The 17,718-nt window shown below is 49.2% G+C and overlaps 1 protein-coding gene across 1 annotated transcript in view; it reads left to right on the top strand.

The window, feature by feature from the left end:
* Positions 1–511: 511 nt before the first annotated feature.
* ptk7b (protein tyrosine kinase 7b) overlaps positions 512–17,718 on the top strand; it is a 54,927-nt gene continuing 37,720 nt past the window's right edge. The window contains 1 exon segment of the mRNA XM_084710244.1: positions 512–1,257. Within this exon segment, the coding sequence (XP_084566370.1) occupies positions 1,143–1,257 (115 nt within the window). The 5' untranslated portion in view covers positions 512–1,142.

Genomic DNA, 17,718 nt, shown 5'->3' with positions numbered 1-17,718 from the left:
CCAACAGTCTCTGGAAAACCCTGTGTATCTGAAGAACCCGACTGCGAGGAGCCCATTTCTCACGCTGAGAAATAAGGGAGAACTTGTCCCTATATACAATTCATGGACGAGGCTCAGGCAGACTGAGACATAGTTGTATCGAGTACAAAGCCATTCAGAAATCATCACCCTTCACCCAACTGAAAATGGCAGAGGTACTCTATCAGTTAACTTCAATCAAAATACCGTTGCTGGCCTTTAATTGGTTTAGAACACTGACACTAACCTGCTCGCTAATAAAAATCTTGACTACAATTAGAAATGGAAAGTACACGAGTGCTGATTTGTACATATCTAGCCTATTATGGCGTAATTACGCATGGCCGAAATCCAAATGCTCTGTAGAAATAGTGCCGATATGGCTTTTCTTGGTGGCAGAATAGTTGCAGAATCACTCCATCATTTCAACCAGAGGGTAGCAGTGTTGTATTCCATATCCCAAGTAGTTGGATACCGGAAACGGTGGCACTGGGAATCATTGAGCGAACAAGCGCGCACACTCAATTTGCTTTCCCCAGTGAAGTGGGTAGGCGGGGTTTCCTATTCTGTACAGCTGATACAGTGGAACATGCGGATACATGCGTGACATTCCACCCACCTGGACTACCCCGGAAAGCAAAACACGTAAGCCCAGCGAGAGCGCGCAGTAAAGCCGAACGGCGAGTTCCAACTTTGGCTCCGCCACCGAGCAATGAGTCGCAGTCTTGGTTCAGGACTGAACAGGTCTTGCGATCGAGTGTCAGGGGAACAGCCCTGAAAGTAGGCTGGCAAGGCAGGTTTGGTATTTCGATTTACTAATACTTCTACAACGTTTATATTACAAACCTCAACAGTCTAGAATAATCTATGCAACATTGCAAACTTTGCTTAGGCCTACACGTTTTTGTAACTATTGTATTTAGAATTGCGTGCGTGCTTGGTCGCTTTAAGTTTGGTCGCTCATCGTGCGCCTAAGAAGGTAGCGAGGTTGTGAAACCACCCACGGACACTCAGGTAGACCAACAGAGTCGTTACGTGCAGAGTTCTCCATTCAGTTCGGTCGCTGGCTTTACGGTTTCACATTGCTGGGTCACCACGGGGTCGAGGTTGTACGTTGTACAATCATGGAACTATCAGCGACTGAAAGACAACAACGGGAAGGGGAGAAGACTTCAACGGCGACCAACAAAAGAATGTCACCGGTGTCTTTCGTCACAGCTGGCATCGTCTTCATGAACGGTAGGTCATAAACTTGGATACGGTGCTTGTTGCTGTTCAGTCACGATGAAGTGCCTCCTACTCGCTTATTTCTTTCTCTTCGCAGTCGCATGACCTGCTTTAAACAACCACAACACAAATAACACTAACGCACTGGTTATAGCATTAGACACCCGTAATTAACAAAGTGTAACAAAATGAACACATGAAGACAGCGTGGGCGAACATGCTATGGGAACTCTAACTTCCACGTCATAATCATAAAACCAGAATCTTTCCTGACATGAACGGGCCGGCCAGGAAAGACGGGATCTCTTCAGGGAGGGAGCAATAATGTCTGGTTCCTGCATAACTAACGAGAAAAGAGCCTGTTCACAGCTCGTTGTGTATAGTTGTGATAGACAATTTCTTCCCCTTAGACACAAACAAGCATATTCCTCACAGGATTATCATATAGATCACTTCATAGCTCAATACTAGAGGTGTGAAGGTCTATTCCAACATGCTTTTTCCCTCATTCATCTGAGTCATGTGTATCTGGAGCTCTGGGTCACTTGTTTAACCCTTGTGTTCTCCTCGGGTCATTGTGACCCATCAGTCATTGTGACCCACCGTTGTTTGCAACAACTTTACCGCATACAAAAACAAAATGAAGCATTTTCTTTTAATCGTTGGGCTGTCTCAGACCCCCCACATTGCGAAGGTGAAAAGAAAATTATTTTTATTTGCTTTTGTATAGGGTAAAATTGGGTAAACACACCGATGGTTCGTTATGAACCTTTTGGTCATGTGACCCGAAGGCAGCACAAGGGTTAAAAGCAATTCAAAATCTAAATCAACATAACCACTGTTCTCCAGACAGGGACGGTTCTGAGAGTGAAAGGTTCAGTGATCATTGAACATTTTAGAAAGTCAGGAATTAGCAAGGTGTCCGTTCAAGGATGTCAAAGGAATGTTCTTCCCCTGCCAGTGATCTGGCTCATGAACACACAGCTAATGATGTCATAACTAGGCGGCTTCAGAAAGAGCCCTGGCCTGAGTAGCTGTGTGGTAACAACATGTTATTACACATAAACAGTTCCAGGTACAGAATGCCTGGGCCCAGTAGAGATCCATACCAACTTCCTGGATGAAATATTGACCCACGGCTTTTTGAGGACGAACATTCTGTTTTCTCGTTCCGGCGTTTTGTTTGGGTTCTTATCTCTTATCTCCATTTAGTTTCCACTCAGCTGAGAAGTGTGCTGCTCCTGACACAGCACTTGGGCAGATGAAAGCAGATGAAAGCCACTTATCAGGTTAAACATCCATAATGTATGTCTGGTGCGTATTCCCCTCTAGTCTCCACCCAGAGCACTGGTATCCCAGCACACACACACACACACACACATACACAGCATACATACACACAGACAAGCATTTGTAATCCTGTGGGTGTGATCAATCATAATAGAGAGAGGTGGATTAGTATCTGTTTGCTGCTGTAAATGGATTACAGTGCAGGGTGCTGCTTGCCTCTGACATCTGTGTACACAATCCTGAATCCCTGCATCCCTCCATCCCTCCCTCCTCCCTCCCCCCTGCATCCCTCCCTCCCTCCATCCCTCCTCCCTCCCCCCTGCATCCCTCCCTCCCTGCATCCCCCCTGCATCCCTCCCTCCATCCCCCCTGCATCCCTCCATCCCTCCTCCCTCCATCCCTCCTGCATCCCCCCTGCATCCCTCCCTCCCCCCCTGCATCCCTCCCTCCCCCCTGCATCCCTCCCTCCATCCCCCCTGCATCCCTCCCTCCATCCCCCCTGCATCCCTCCATCCCTCCTCCATCCCTCCCTCCATCCCCCCTGCATCCCTCCATCCCTCCATCCCCTCTGCACCCCTCCCTCCCCTCCTGCATCCCCCCTGCATCCCTCCCTCCCCCCTGCATCCCTCCCTCCCCCTGCATCCCCTCCCTCCCCCCTGCATCCCTCCCTCCCTCCCTCCCTGCTTGGTGCAGGCACTAAGTGCACATGTAATAAATCGCTGTGTACCCTGACACGCGATATGTGCATTGCATCATCACAGTGGTTTATATGTCTCCCTGTGTAATTTCATGTTGGATGGTGTTATGTTTAGCCTGCAAGGAGATTTGGGGGTGGGTGGAGCTGCATAATGCAGATGTTTGCACAGCAAAAGTATTACATGGTTTATCTTGGGCGAGAAGTAAAAGGTTAGAGTTAGTAACATTGCTGGTTTTCTCCGGGTGGCCAAGAGCTCCGGGGGGGGAGGGAGGGCTGGGGGAGGGGAGGGAGGGCTGGGGGAGGGGGGTGAAAGCTGGCACACAGCCTTTCATCTGAACACGCTTACCCTCAACGTGAGGTTACCTCACCCCCATGGTTACCTCACCTCCTTGGTTACCTCACCTCCTTGGTTACCTCACCTCCTTGGTTACCTCACTTCCATGGTTACCTCACCTCCTTGGTTACCTCACCCCCATGGTTACCTCACCTCCTTGGTTACCTCACCTCCATGGCAGCTCCTCTGGCTGGAATCTTTCTCCTTCTCCCTTCCCCGGTTGGCATGTGCAGAATCACACTCACTCGATCATCAAGAGAACAAAGATGCCTCAGGCCTTTTCTGCAGGGAGTATTCTCACTCCCTTTGGGGGTTAGAGGAGGGTTATGGTCTAAACTTGCAACCCAGGACCCTAGCCTCGCCCTCCTCTCCCTTTCCCCTCTTCCCTTATCCTGCCCTCCTCATCCTCCCCCTTCCGTTCCACATTTACATTTACTCATTTAGCAGACGCTTTTATCCAAAGCGATTTACAAGAAAGAGCTTTACAAAAAGTGCATAGGTCAATGATAATAAACAACAGCCAAAACATGAAGCATACATTGTGAAAAGCAAATAAGTGCCAGTGGGTAGAACCAGAAGAGCATGTAGTTAAACAAATTACAATTAAACAAAATGATCCTCTAAAGTGCCAGAGTGTAGCTGGAGGAAATCAAGCAACAATAATATAATTCACAGTGAGTACAAATAGTTAGTTACAACTAACCAACAAGTGCAGCAAGTCCCTCAATAACAGTCATTGTGATCCTTGAGGAAACTAACATTGGGTCCAGCAAACCATTCCTAAGTACCGTTGTACTTCCGGAACAAGTGCGTCTTGAGCCTTTTCTTGAAGGTGGGGAGACAGTCAGTGTCTCTGATGGAGGTGGGGAGTTGATTCCACCACTGGGGGGCCAGACAGGAGAAGAGCTTGTGTTGGGACCGGGCGGTCTTGAGCGGTGGGACCACCAGGCGGTTGTTAGAAGAAGACCATAGGTGGCGGGTGGGGGTATAAGGCTTGCTCCTCCTCTTCCTCCATACTGGACATTGACACCACTGAAAGGAAAGTCAGAAGAAAATCACAATCAAACTTTTGTTTACATATTTATGAGTTTTCAATTTGTTGATTGGAGTTGATCGATGCTCATGGATCAGATGCTGCCAAGAACCACTGGAACTGTTTCTCATTTGCTTTTGGGTTGAGACCAGAGAGAATGAGGGAGGAGAGAGGAGGATGATCATAGGGCTGTTAGGGTTTGGAGAGATTGTGGGTTATTCTAGCCATGCAACCCCTGGCAGGGTTGTATGGTGAGTGTTACTGCTATGTTAGAATGTGTTAACTTGTAAGCATTAGAGCCCGACCGATATATCGGCAGGTTTTTATTATCGGCCGATATTAGGAATTTTCCGAACTTTCGGCATTTATAAGGGCCGATAAATGAATATTAATGTTTTTTTTATTGTGTTTTTGTTCAAAGGACTTTAAGTTTAATATTTTAAGTTTGTATTTTTATACATTTTATTTATAAGAACGTTCATATATTTTGATGTTCCCCTGTTCTGTTGTGATAATAAAACAAACAAGTTTTTTTTTTAAACTGCATTATCATATTATTTTAGTGAGGAAATAATAATAGCAATCAGATGGCTGAGCGGTTAGGGAATCGGTCTATTAATCAGAAGGTTGCCGTTCAATTCAGGCCGTGTCAAATGACGTTGAGTCCTTGGGCAAGGCACTTCACCCTACTTGCCTCAGGTAATGTCCCTGTACGCCCCTGATAAGAACATCTGCTAAAAATGACTAAATGTAAACTACAAATAACTAATGTTAGGGAAATCAGTTTGTTTTGTAACGCATTTCTGGATTTTTAAAATATTTTTTTTTAATCAGCCGATATATCGGAATATCGGATTTTTAAATCACCAAATAATTGTATTGGTAGCCTATTATCAGAGGTGAAGAGTGTATGCGTGTGTAAGACAGAGAGAGGGAGAGGTAAAGAGAGTATGAGTGTGTAAGACAGATAGAGGGAGAGGTGAAGCTCTGTCTCTCTGGTCTCCTGGTTGGCTGATAACAGGCTGGTAGGAGCTCAGTTTTCTCCCTAGCCTGGAGCACCTTGACACTGAACAGACCCCTCCCCCAGGGCCTGCATGTCTGCCTGCCTGCCTGCCTGCCCGTCTGCCTGCCTGCCCGTCTGCCTGCCTGTCTGGTGCCAGGGGACCCCCCCCCCCACACACACACACACACCCTTTCACAGACCCCTCTCCCCCTTCTAACCTGTCCTGAGTGTTTGTAATGAACACTATACTTACCATATATTTACTGTTACAAGGCAGACAGAGCCTATAAGGTACAGAGGCAGTGGTGTGCATGCCAGGTGTTGAAGTAAGTGGGGTGGCTGAAACAGAGAGAGTGCTTGTAAACTAGTTCTCTCTTGATCTCAGACATTCTTAGTGTTCAGGCCGTAAGAAGAGGTTCTGCATCATAAGCAAATTGCCAAGCTACACACACACACACACCTAGCTCCTTTTGACTTGAATAAGTCAGGCTTTGTTTTCCTCCAGCTGTGTTTACAGGACAGCTTTCAGGGGTGTTAAACACCCACCTGATAAAAGATTGAAATCCTGTGTGAATCTACCTGGCTGGCTGTGTTGTCTGCTGCAGGGGTGAGGCAGAGGGGAGTGTGGCTCTGGGAAACAGAACCTCCCACTTTGTGGTGCGGTGCTGCTTCCAGACATAGCTGATTAAGACGTGCAGAGAGGGAGAGGGGGGGAGAGTTGGGGTAAAGGCATAGACAAACAGAGAGAGTGTGTGTTGGGGTAAAAGCAGAGAGACAGTGAGTGTGAGTTGGGGTAAAGGGCATCACTGCATAATCCCGGTCCATTATCCCTGTGCGTCCCGGTTGGGCTGAATAAACTGGTCCTAGCAACGGGCCGACCATGCCCCCTGTCCTCCCCCACCCCTGCCCCAACCCCCAGGTGCCCCCAGCCCCCTTGGTCTCTATCCCCAGACCCCTGGCCTCCAGCCCCCCAGGCACCAGCCACCCTGGAACCCTACCTCAGACATGATCTGGAGCTACTCTTTGGAGCCGCTCTCTCAGAGCCCCGCTCGTACATGCTGGAGTGGAGCCAGCAGCCACACCACCTCCTCTGTTCAGGGTTGTGTTTGGTTGCAGCTTTGACGGTTCTTTCCCTTTAACACACATGCACACACACACACACACACACACACACACTCTCTCTCTGTTTCCCACATACACACACACACACACTGTCTGTCTCAGTCTCCCACATACAAACACGCTCTCGCACAGCCTCTCTCTCTCTCTTCACTGTATGTTCATCCTGACCTCAACTACCTTGGGTAGTTTCTTCTCTTCAGAACTTCATGGTACTGAGAGAGAAAAGCTAGACTGGCTGGTACTGAGAGAGAAGCTAGCCTGGCTGGTACTGAGAGAGTCGCTAGACTGGCTGGTACTGAGAGAGAAGCTAGCCTGGCTGGTACTGAGAGAGTCGCTAGACTGGCTGGTACTGAGAGAGAAGCTAGCCTGGCTGGTACTGAGAGAGTCGCTAGCCTGGCTGGTACTGAGAAAGTCGCTAGCCTGGCTGGTACTGAGAGAGTTGCTAGCCTGGCTGGTACTGAGAGAGAAGCTAGCCTGGCTGGTACTGAGAGAGTCGCTAGCCTGGCTGGTACTGAGAGAGTCGCTAGACTGGCTGGTACTGAGAGAGAAGCTAGCCTGGCTGGGACTGAGAGAGTCGCTAGCCTGGCTGGTACTGAGAAAGTCGCTAGCCTGGCTGGTACTGAGAGAGTTGCTAGCCTGGCTGGTACTGAGAGAGAAGCTAGCCTGGCTGGTACTGAGAGAGTCGCTAGCCTGGCTTGTGGTTCCAACTGGACAAACCCAGTGCCTTGCTTCCAAAACCCAGCTCTGTGATTGGCTCTCACCTGAACAGGTCAAAGGTGTGAGGCCAGCCTGCTATGTCTGTCTACTTCCTGTTTGTCAGAGTCGCATTCCTGCTCTACTTCAATGCATAGTGGAACAGGACACACACACACACACAGACAGACACACACAGTCTTGTTCCATGCAGGTGCAGCGTTGCGTAGCTTTGTTGATCAGGGAAGAGGCCATTGTCTCATGTTTGTGTGTAGCAGGGTGATGCATGTACTGTCTCCTGTACTTTCCCCTGCTCTACGCTACTGTACTCTACTGTGCTCTGCTCTACTGTACTCTGCTCTATTGTGCTCTGCTCTACTGTACTCTGCTCTGCTCTACTGTGCTCTGCTCTACTGTACTCTACTGTGCTCTGCTCAACTGTACTGTGCTCTGCTCTACTGTGCTCTGCTTTACTCTGCTCTACTGTGCTCTACTCTACTGTGCTTTGCTCTACTCTACTGTGCTCTACTCTGCTCCTGCTAGCACAGGTCTGACCCCTCAGTGTCAGGAAACACGTATGAGTGTGTTTCATTCTATAGTGTCATAGAGTGTGTGTTTGTGCTGACAGGGTTTGTTCAGGGTAGACAGCAAGCCTGTCCTACCTCTCAGGACTCGCATACAAACTGGGTCAGTTTGGAGAACACACTGCTTCATACAGGTTCTCTCTCTCTCTCTCTCTCTCTCTCTCTCTCTCTCACTCACAGACATATACACACACACAGACATATACACACACACACAGATGCATACTGACTGAGTTCTTCCCTCCTCTTTCCGCCTGGCTGGCGGTGCCTCATTGCAGTGTCTTTTCAGGGAGTTCAGAGCTACATCAGGAAATGCATCATGGGATTTTAACAACTGTAGAGCCTGGCTAATGTACAGTAGAGACTTTGGAAACATCCTGTCCTCTTCCTGGCTTCATCAACCATCCATTACTACAGCCCTTCCTTTCCCTGTTCCTAATGTTTCTAGACTGGAAGCAGAGCAGAATACCAGAGCAGAGAACCACAGGTGTAGCCTCAGTGGCAACACTGTGAAACCTACAAATGAGGAAGTAAACCCTGTACTGATGGAGGCCTGACTCTGCCAGCCTGATGATAATCTGCTGCAGAAAGACCTGCGTATTCACCATTACATATATAACTCACTCCTCAATGCATTTAACTTGCTCCATCCTGGTGGCTTTATGGACCATTTGTTTGTCCCTGCCTGGTTTCAAACACGCCACCTCTGACTGCCAAGCACAACCACTACCAGCTACGCCAAAGAACAACAAACAGCTAGCTATTTGTTGACGCGGTTGGTCTGTTACATACCTGAGGAGTGAGTTTCACCGATTCACACCGGTTACACATACAGTCCCTGGATTTTTAATTTAACCTTTATTTACCCAGGCAAGATCATTGAGATGTCAAACTTGGAGAAGGAAACTGTGCCGTTCAGTGAGGCTGTGTGGCTCTGGGCTTGTGACTGCTGCGTGTTTGTGGCGTGACTTCACTATGCTCCTTTCATCTCCCTGTGGACAGTTTCCAGGCATCTTCTTCTGCTTTGTGTGGCTCTCTTGTTCCTTTGCTGGGAGAGAAGGGGGGAGTGAAAGCCTACACCCCTGCCTCCTCCACAACCCTGTCTCTCAGTCTGTCTCTCAGTCTTTAAATTAGGTCAGGTGACAAATAAGCCCTGGGTGCATCGCCCTTTCTCTCTCTTGCTCCTCCCTCCCTCTCTTACCTCGCCCTCTCATTCTCTCTGTCTCCCTCCTTCTCTTTCTCTCCTTCTCTCCCCGTCTCCCTCCCTGGCTTCCTCCCTTTGTGTGGGGCGCTGCAGCAGCAGGGTGGAACTGTGAAGATCTGAACCCAGGAATGTGTGTATTAGAAGCAGTAAAGTCTGTGTTGATGTCCTGGTGAGCATATGTAGAAGAGCTCTGTACTGTCGTCATCTGCAGAGTAGCGAGCCAGCTGCTAATGATGCTCTTCTGGACCATTCTGAATTCAAGACGAGATGAAATACGGATGTGAAATAGCAGCAATTTAAGCATGGAATTAACAAACACAAATTGCTTTTAATTTATTCTTGCGCACTGTTTGTAATTGACATTTTGTATGAAATGCTAATCCTCCCTCCTGGCTGAGAAGCGCAAACTACTCTGAGGGAAACAGCCTTTTTGCTTCCATTTGCAACATTATTTGATGGTGATTCAATCAGCCAGGTGCGGATGCTTCTTGGACATCAGGCTAGTTCTATCTTCATGAAAGCAAGAGGCTTTAGAGGTGACTAGATTAACCACCAATTGGGTTAGAAGTTGACAACACCTCATGACGGAGGCCAGAGAGACAAGCACATATTTCTCATCTCTTACAAAAGAAACTGCTGGTGTTCTTCATATTTTTTTAAATTCTGCTTCTGATCTTTTCAGGCAGTGTATTTTTTTTTTACCAAGTCCACCATCAGTTCAAAAGGCATTAAACATGAGAGATGCAGAGGCATGTTCCCAGAATATGAATCTACTCAACATGGAGTCAAACCACAGACAGGCTGTAGATCCCAGTTCACACTGAACTACACACACTCACATCCACTGCTGTGGTTTTCTACTGGGTTCACAAATAGTTTTCCCATAGTCTTCTAACGTGTCATGATTACTTATAATATCAGGGAAGATATGGGTCCTTCAGTGCGCCTGTAGCTGTAGCTCCTTGAGCTCAGAGGAGTTGTCAGGGAGGAGAGACCCCAGGGGCGGGGAGACCCAGGGAAGGATAGACCCAGGGGAGGGGAGACCCCAGGGGAAGGGAGACCCTGGGGAGGAGAGACCCCAGGGGAAGGGAGACCCTGGGGAGGAGAGACCCAGGGGAGGAGAGACCCCAGGGGAAGGGAGACCCTGGGGAGGAGAGACCCCAGGGGAGGAGAGACCCCAGGGGAGGGGAGACCCCAGGGGAAGGGCGACCCAGGGGAGGGGAGACCCCAGGGGAGGGGAGACCCCAGGGGAAGGGCGACCCAGGGGAGGAGAGACCCCAGGGGAAGGGCGACCCAGGGGAGGAGAGACCCCAGGGGAAGGGCGACCCAGGGGAGGGGAGACCCCAGGGGAGGGGAGACCCCAGGGGAGGGGAGACCCAGGGGAAGAGAGACCCAGGGGAGGGGAGACCCAGGGGAGGAGATGCTGTCTGGGATGCAGGCTTGGGTCATGTTCTCCTGAAGAAGCCCTCTGTTCTCTGCCAGTCAGGAAGTTATCCATGATGTCAGAGACCATGTCCTCATCTTTCTCGTCCTACAGCCGGGAGACTGTCACACCTGAAGAGGTTTCAGTCTGCAGACTGTTTCAGACTCACTTTTTATGACTGCCAGCTTCCTTCCATCTAGATCCTTTAGCTTTATTCTTAAGCTTTCCTGACAGACCTTATGTAAGACTTGGATAACAGATTGCCCTCAACCCTATTGCCATTTGTTGTCTGGGATCAGGGGTCATGCCTGGAGGACAAGGTCATGTTGCAGACTAGACGTCTGATGAACACCAGACCACACGCATGGAGACTGAGGTGAGGTCAGCCTCTGAAGCCTCCAATCAGAACCCTGACAGGTTGAAGAATTCTGGTTGAGGATTATGGGTAACCAGGGCCGGCCCAGGGCATAAGCGAACTAAGCGGCTGCTTAGGGCCCCTGTGGCTACCAGAGGGCCCCCAAGAGCAAATGAAATTACAGTTAAATGTTTTATGTGAAAATATATAGATTCTGTTCTTTTAATCTGCAACAATAAGCGACGCAGAGGGGCCCCCAAATCAATTTTGCTTAAGGCCCCATAAAGGCTTGGGCCGGCCCTGTGGGTAACAAACAATCCTTTAAGTCATTCATGGCCCCACCACTAAGTAGCAGAAAAGGTTACTTGTACCTGGTTTCCCTCCTAAACAGAAAGAGTGTCAGCCCTGTTGTTACAACACCCTCTCCTCATCCATTTCTCACTTCTGAGTGGCTTGGATCTGAGAGTCTGAATTGAAGTTCTCGTTTTGATCATCAAGCCTGGATTTATGTTGCCTTCAAACTCTGTTCCATTTCTGCCAGAGGTGTTCCTCAGATCTGCTCGATCTCACATCAGCCGTGCTCTGTCATCCTCTGATCATGATCATGGTCTTGGAGAAGGAGGGGAAATGCGAGACCTGGGGCCTGAATCTGACAGGAGTGTCTGTCTCTCTCTCTCCTTTCTCTTTCTCTCTGTCTCATTTCCATTTTCCATCTGTTTCTCTTTTTGCTCTGTATTTTTCCCTCACTCCCTTTCTCCTTCTCCTCTCTTTCCTTTCCATGTTTTCAATCTGTCTCTCTCTCCTATTATTTTTGTCTCTTTCTGTATGTCTCTCTCTTTCCTTCCTATTTTCTCTCCTCTCGCCTCCCAGGCAGCAGGCAGTCTTTGAACCCCAGTCCTCCACCCGCCTTGTGGAGGAGATCCATCAGGCTTCAGCTTCCAGACTAAACTTTCTCCCTTAATCTCTGGCTCTGTTCTGTGGATGAGCTGTGCTCCTCTCTCTGTGGATGAGCTGTGCCCCTCTGTGACAGCATCTGTGCTGTGCCTCTTTGTGCTTCTCTGTGCTTCTTTGTGCCTCTCTGTGCCGTGCCTCTCTGTGCTTCTCTGTGCTGTGCCTCCCTGTGATTCTCTGTGCCTCTCTGTGCTGTGCCTATTTATAATTATCTGTGCCTCTCTGTGCTGTGCCTCTCTGATTCTCTGTGCTTCTGTGCTTCTCTGTGCTGTGCTTCTCTGTGCCTCTCTGATTCTCTGTGCTTCTCTGATTCTCTGTGCTGTGCTTCTCTGTGCCTCTCTGTGCTGTGCCTCTCTGTGATTCTCTGTGCCTCTCTGTGTTGTGCTTCTCTGTGCCTCTTTGTGCTGTGATTCTCTGTGCCTCTTTGTGCTGTGATTCTCTGTGATTCTCTGTGCTTCTCTGATTCTCTGTGCTGTGCTTCTCTGTGCCTCTCTGTGTTGTGATTCTCTGTGCCTCTTTGTGCTGTGATTCTCTGTGCCGCTCTGTGCTGTGCCTCTCTGTGATTCTCTGTGCTTCTCTGTGCTGTGACTCTCTGTGATTCTCTGTGCTGTGCCTCTCTGTGCTGGGAGGTGGTATCAACAATACAAACATATGACTAAAGCTGACGCACCATGTCTGGAAGAGTTGCGTGAAGTCTGTTATTCCGACTTCAGCCGTTCCAAGGGATTCATCTGTGATCCAGGTGTCTCTGCAGGAACGCTTTCAGGCATCCTTCATTGTGTTGCACACAGAGGAGTTATACACCGGATTAACGGTGACCACATATCTGGGGTTAGGCAAAAAGTATTAAAGTCATACTGTCGCACAGATTACTGAATGGGATTAGCTATCGTTTACAACCACATTATAGCTTAGTCCAACATATTTAGTCACTGTATGAAATGTTTCACATTGAGGTGAGAACTCTGGTGAACACCTTCCACAGGTGAACACCTTCCACAGCTTAGGTGAACATCTTCCATAGGCCACATGGAGACTTCTGTGCCAGAGGTTCTTGCTGTGTCCTTTTCATGATCTCAGGCTTCTTGGTGGTGAGTGCTTGGCATCTCTCTGAGCGTGATGGTGAGATGATTGGTGCTCCTGAAAGTACTCAACATGTGGTACTTGTTAACAGCTGGGAAGAAGACTGTAATTGAATTTGAACCTCTGTGTTTGTGATTTGATTTGGCGCATATCTTTTTTTATCCTGTTTAATGGAAGATTATTAAAACTGGATCAGGCAGGAAGACTCCCTCTCACTGGGTGTGTGAGGTCGAGCAGTACTGAGGGTGTGTCAGGGGCTCCTTGTTAGAGAAGAGTTTTGACCCTCCAGGAGACTGGATCAGAGAGCCTGTGCAGCCCAGCCGACCCCAGAGTCAAGCCTTTCAGTCACAGTTAGAGTTGGCTTGTTTGTAAGACGTGTTTTAGCCCTCTACCCAGCCTTCACTGGGGGTAAAGCAGTATGACCTCTAGCCTTACAACAAAAGTCTTCTTGTTACACTGTCATTATCTGATTATCTGTTCTATGTAATTTCACACAGGAAACTCCATCCTAACAACCTTCTACCCCGTTGTATATTTAACCAGGGAGAAGACCCTAACAAATTGTCACTTTCACCCAAACACCCACAGCCGCCCTGGTTTTCAGTCTACTCTGACGAGAACTGAACGGTTGTTCTGTGGCGGGAGGTTGATAACGGTCAGGATATAAATCCTGTTATTGTTTATGCCAGAAAACAAAAGCTTTCTGAAGGATGTCTCAACTGAAAACACAAGCCAACATTGTGTTGACACAAAGTCTATCCTTGGCTTATTCCCCAACCTCTCTGTTTCTGTATGTTTGTCTGAAACTCAAACAAAACAGTTTGCATACCTTCCTAGATAGTAAGAGGTTGTTTTTGTCCACAGTCGACTAGAGAGACCTTCTCTATGGGCGCCTCAGGAAAGCTTTCCTCCGGTTCTGAAGTCCAACAGTCCCAGTCTGTGGAAACTATTTGACTTGAGCCAGGCAGCATTTCAAACGAGAGGCAGTAAAACAGGTTCCCTGTGATAAATGGCAGGCAGAACTGACAGTGTCGGCTTTCGGACATTGTAGCAGCTTTCTTTCCTGAAACATGAGGCTGCAGCAGACCCAGAAAAGCTCAATAGGGAAGTAGAGAGGGGGGGGGGGCAGAGAAAGAGAGGGGGTAAGAGGCATCTGGAGGGTAGGGAGAGTGAGGTTAGATAGGGAGAGTGAGGGGTGTTGAGGGGGGCAGAGGGAGGGTGGAGGTGAGCGATATGTGTAGGGGGGGAGAGGGCTGACTAGGGGGGAGGGGAGGGAGAGGGGAGAGGAGTAATGTTATAGGGGTGCCTGAGGGTTGGTAAAAAGATGGAGACCCTAACCCTGTTCTGGGAGATTGTGTCTCTGATGCCCTGAGGTCAACAGGACTACAAAGGCAGAAGTTAAGTGTCTCTGTGTAGCAGACAGCAGTAATGAGCTTCATGATGGTGCTTTGCTGTAGTGCCCATCTCTGGTTGGACTGTGTTTCTAGGCACCCCGTGACCTTGAGAGCTGTCTGATGACTGTCCCTCCTGTTGTCTTGTCTTCAAGCTGATTTCTGTGTGCATGTGTGCCAGCTGTGAAATGGGGATGGGCAGCAGGGCAGCTGGGTGTGGCATCTGGAGGACATCAGAGCTTCTCACCCTGCATGTTCCTGCCACACTGGCACCCTCTCCTGCTGAGCCGACTACTACACACTGCTAACACCCCTCTACACACACACACACACGTCATACACACACACACACACATGTACACGTATAAACACAGACAAAACAAACAAGCACATAACTTTTGAACACACACACCCTGCCTCCCCACCACTCCTCCTCTCCTCAGTGTCTCCTAGCCTTGCCTCCACCAGCCTGAGAGCAGGCAGGATGCTGTTGTGATGTCATGTGATGGATGGTGTCTTGTCTCATCTGCTGTGGTAGCGTCGGTGATGGATGTGAGATCGGAGATGGATACTGTGGGCCCTCATTACCCTGGGTGTGTGTGCACGGCTAGTCTTTCACACACACAAGTCCATGTGAGTTCTGACGCTGTGTGTGTGTGTGTGTGTGTGTGGGTCGGTCTCACGCTGGACATGACCCTGAGTGGCTTTATGTGGACACATCATAACTGGATATTTCATGAGGTCAATTTAGCCATGAAGGCTAACCCTCACTCTCTGTCACCCCGTTATACCCAAGCAGATTCTAGCTTGTGAAAGGGGTCTTCCCCAGACAGACTGCTGCAATGGAAGACCAAGCGGAGCTGTCACATACTTCCTGTCTGGGTCACTGAGGTTTCCTGCTCTCCTGTAGACCTGTGAGGTCAGACTCCAGATCATCGGCTCCTGGTTCTGATCACCTGGTCCTAGCTAGCTGGTTAGTTAGACCTGAGGGGAACAGCTCTGGGGTCTCATTTATAAAGCTTGCGTACGCACAAAACGGGGCTGAAAATGTGCGTACGCCACTTTCCACGCAAAGCTTGTGATTTATAAAAAACAAACTTGACAGGAGAATGTGCGGTCCTCCACGCAAACTCTGACCCTCCCGTAGGCCTACGCACATTTTGAAAACAGTTGGAATTGGCGACGCAGATGACCGTACTGTAGTCAGACTGCAGAAATTGAATGTGGGAAGAACATTACAACTCGTAATATTTATATATTTTGTTTTCCTCTCACACGTTTTTTTCATTCAATTTCATGATTATCATGAAGATTACATACAGCAGTGTTATTTGCGCTTGTACTGAGTGATTCTTGTTCCATAAACACCTTGTACAATTCAACTCAAATAAAAAAAAAAATTCAGGCTTCCTTACCATCAGATTGTCCACTACGGGAGTTCTGGAGGGGGAGATTCCCCGACTGCATGGAATACAATATAACATCACATATCCTACCTTTAGATAACTGCAGAACACAGTGTATAACTAAATATATTTATTTAATACTGTGCAAATATCCTCATATGTCAAAAACTGGAAATACAGTCGTTAAGCTCCCGTGCAATCGCTACACTCTACGTCCTCGTTATCAGTCCAGACTTTAATAGATTACTGTTCATAACAAAACGCTTTTGTTTTCAAATTGTATCTTGACTCGCAGTATCACTGCCACAGTTGACGCCACTCGCACAGTTTTTTTAAATTGGTGATCTACCGGCCACCACATTTTCGGAGTTTTCGGGCTCCACCAATAGGCTAACAGTGTCTGAGAAGTTGTCATGCGCTATGATTCACCGTAAAGAAAAATCCTTTGCCAGGGTCATGATGAGATACTAGATTAGCATTCATGAGGTGCTTTGCATTGACTATTTATGGTTAACAATGGGCATGTTATATGTCATATAAAATACTAATAAAAAAAAAAAAAAAACAATGGGCATGTTCAGGGCGGGGTACAATGCTGATTCACGTACGCACACTTGTGGGTAATCTGTGATTTATAAAGGGAACATTGCGTACAGGTGTGCGTACAGGTGTGCGTACAGGTGTGCGTACAGGTGTGCGTACGCACGGTTTTATAAATGAGACCCCAGGTCCTTCCAGAGCCACAGGGGAGGGGGGTTCCTGCCTCCTGGCTGTCTCAGGACCACGACTCACCTGTCATCAGGGGAGGGGGAGGTAGGGGAAGGGAAGGTTCTGCTAATAATAACTTCTGGTAGAAAAGTGTTATAAAAAAGATGACAAGTCCCTAGAACTGATGGCCCCACCTGGGTCCTGCTTCCTGAGGGGGCCTCTGGGTGGAGCTGCTCTGGAGAGCCTGAGAGGAGCGGGGGAGCTGGCCGGGGTCCTGTCGCTCTCCCTTAGCAGCACAGGAGCGTGCCACAACACATCTTATTTCAATACAAAGACAGCCTGTGATGTAGCCTACATACAAATGAGCCAATAATAGGTGGTTTTGTCACTCAATTCCCTCCAAGTTTAATCTGACGAACAAACTCCCTCTGTTTGCCTTGTGTGTGTGCCAGCATGTCCCACAGCCACCCTCACCCCCACAGCCACCCCCACAGCCACCCCCACAGCCACCCCCACAGCCACCCCCACAGCCACCCTCACCCCCACCCTCACCCCCACAGCCACCCTCACCCCCACAGCCACCCCCACAGCCACCCTCACCCCCACAGCCACACCCACCCTCACCCCCACAGCCACCCTCACCCCCACCCTCACCCCCACCCCCACAGCCACCCTCACCCCCACCCCCACACCCACCCCCACACCCACCCTCACCCCCACAGCCACCCCCACAGCCACCCCCACAGCCACCCTCACCCCCACAGCCACACCCACCCTCACCCCCACCCCCACACCCACACCCACCCTCACCCCCACAGCCACCCTCACACCCACCCTCACCCCCACAGCCACCCCCACAGCCACCCTCACCCCCACAGCCACACCCTCACCCCCACAGCCACACCCACCCTCACCCCCACAGCCACACCCACCCCCACACCCATCCTCACCCCCACACCCACAGCCACCCTCACCCCCACACCTACCCTCAACCCCACCCCCACAGCCACCCTCACCCCCACACCTACCCTCACTCCCAAAGCCACAGATAATTCCCCCAGTAGCAGAAGTTCTATGCTTGCTTCACTTCATGTGAGTTTAGGTTTAATCACATGCTCTTGTGAAGGAATGTGCCCCAGATGGGAGAAGTATGTGAGCGACCTTACAGCAGGTTCAGCGCTGAGCTGAGGGTAGGC

This window comes from Hypomesus nipponensis, chromosome 11 (assembly GCF_054491055.1).
Source record: "Hypomesus nipponensis isolate SF chromosome 11, ASM5449105v1, whole genome shotgun sequence".
NCBI classification, from domain to species: domain Eukaryota; kingdom Metazoa; phylum Chordata; class Actinopteri; order Osmeriformes; family Osmeridae; genus Hypomesus; species Hypomesus nipponensis.
The sequence above is the reverse complement of the archived record's forward strand: the minus strand, read 5'-3'. Positions and strand labels throughout refer to the sequence as shown.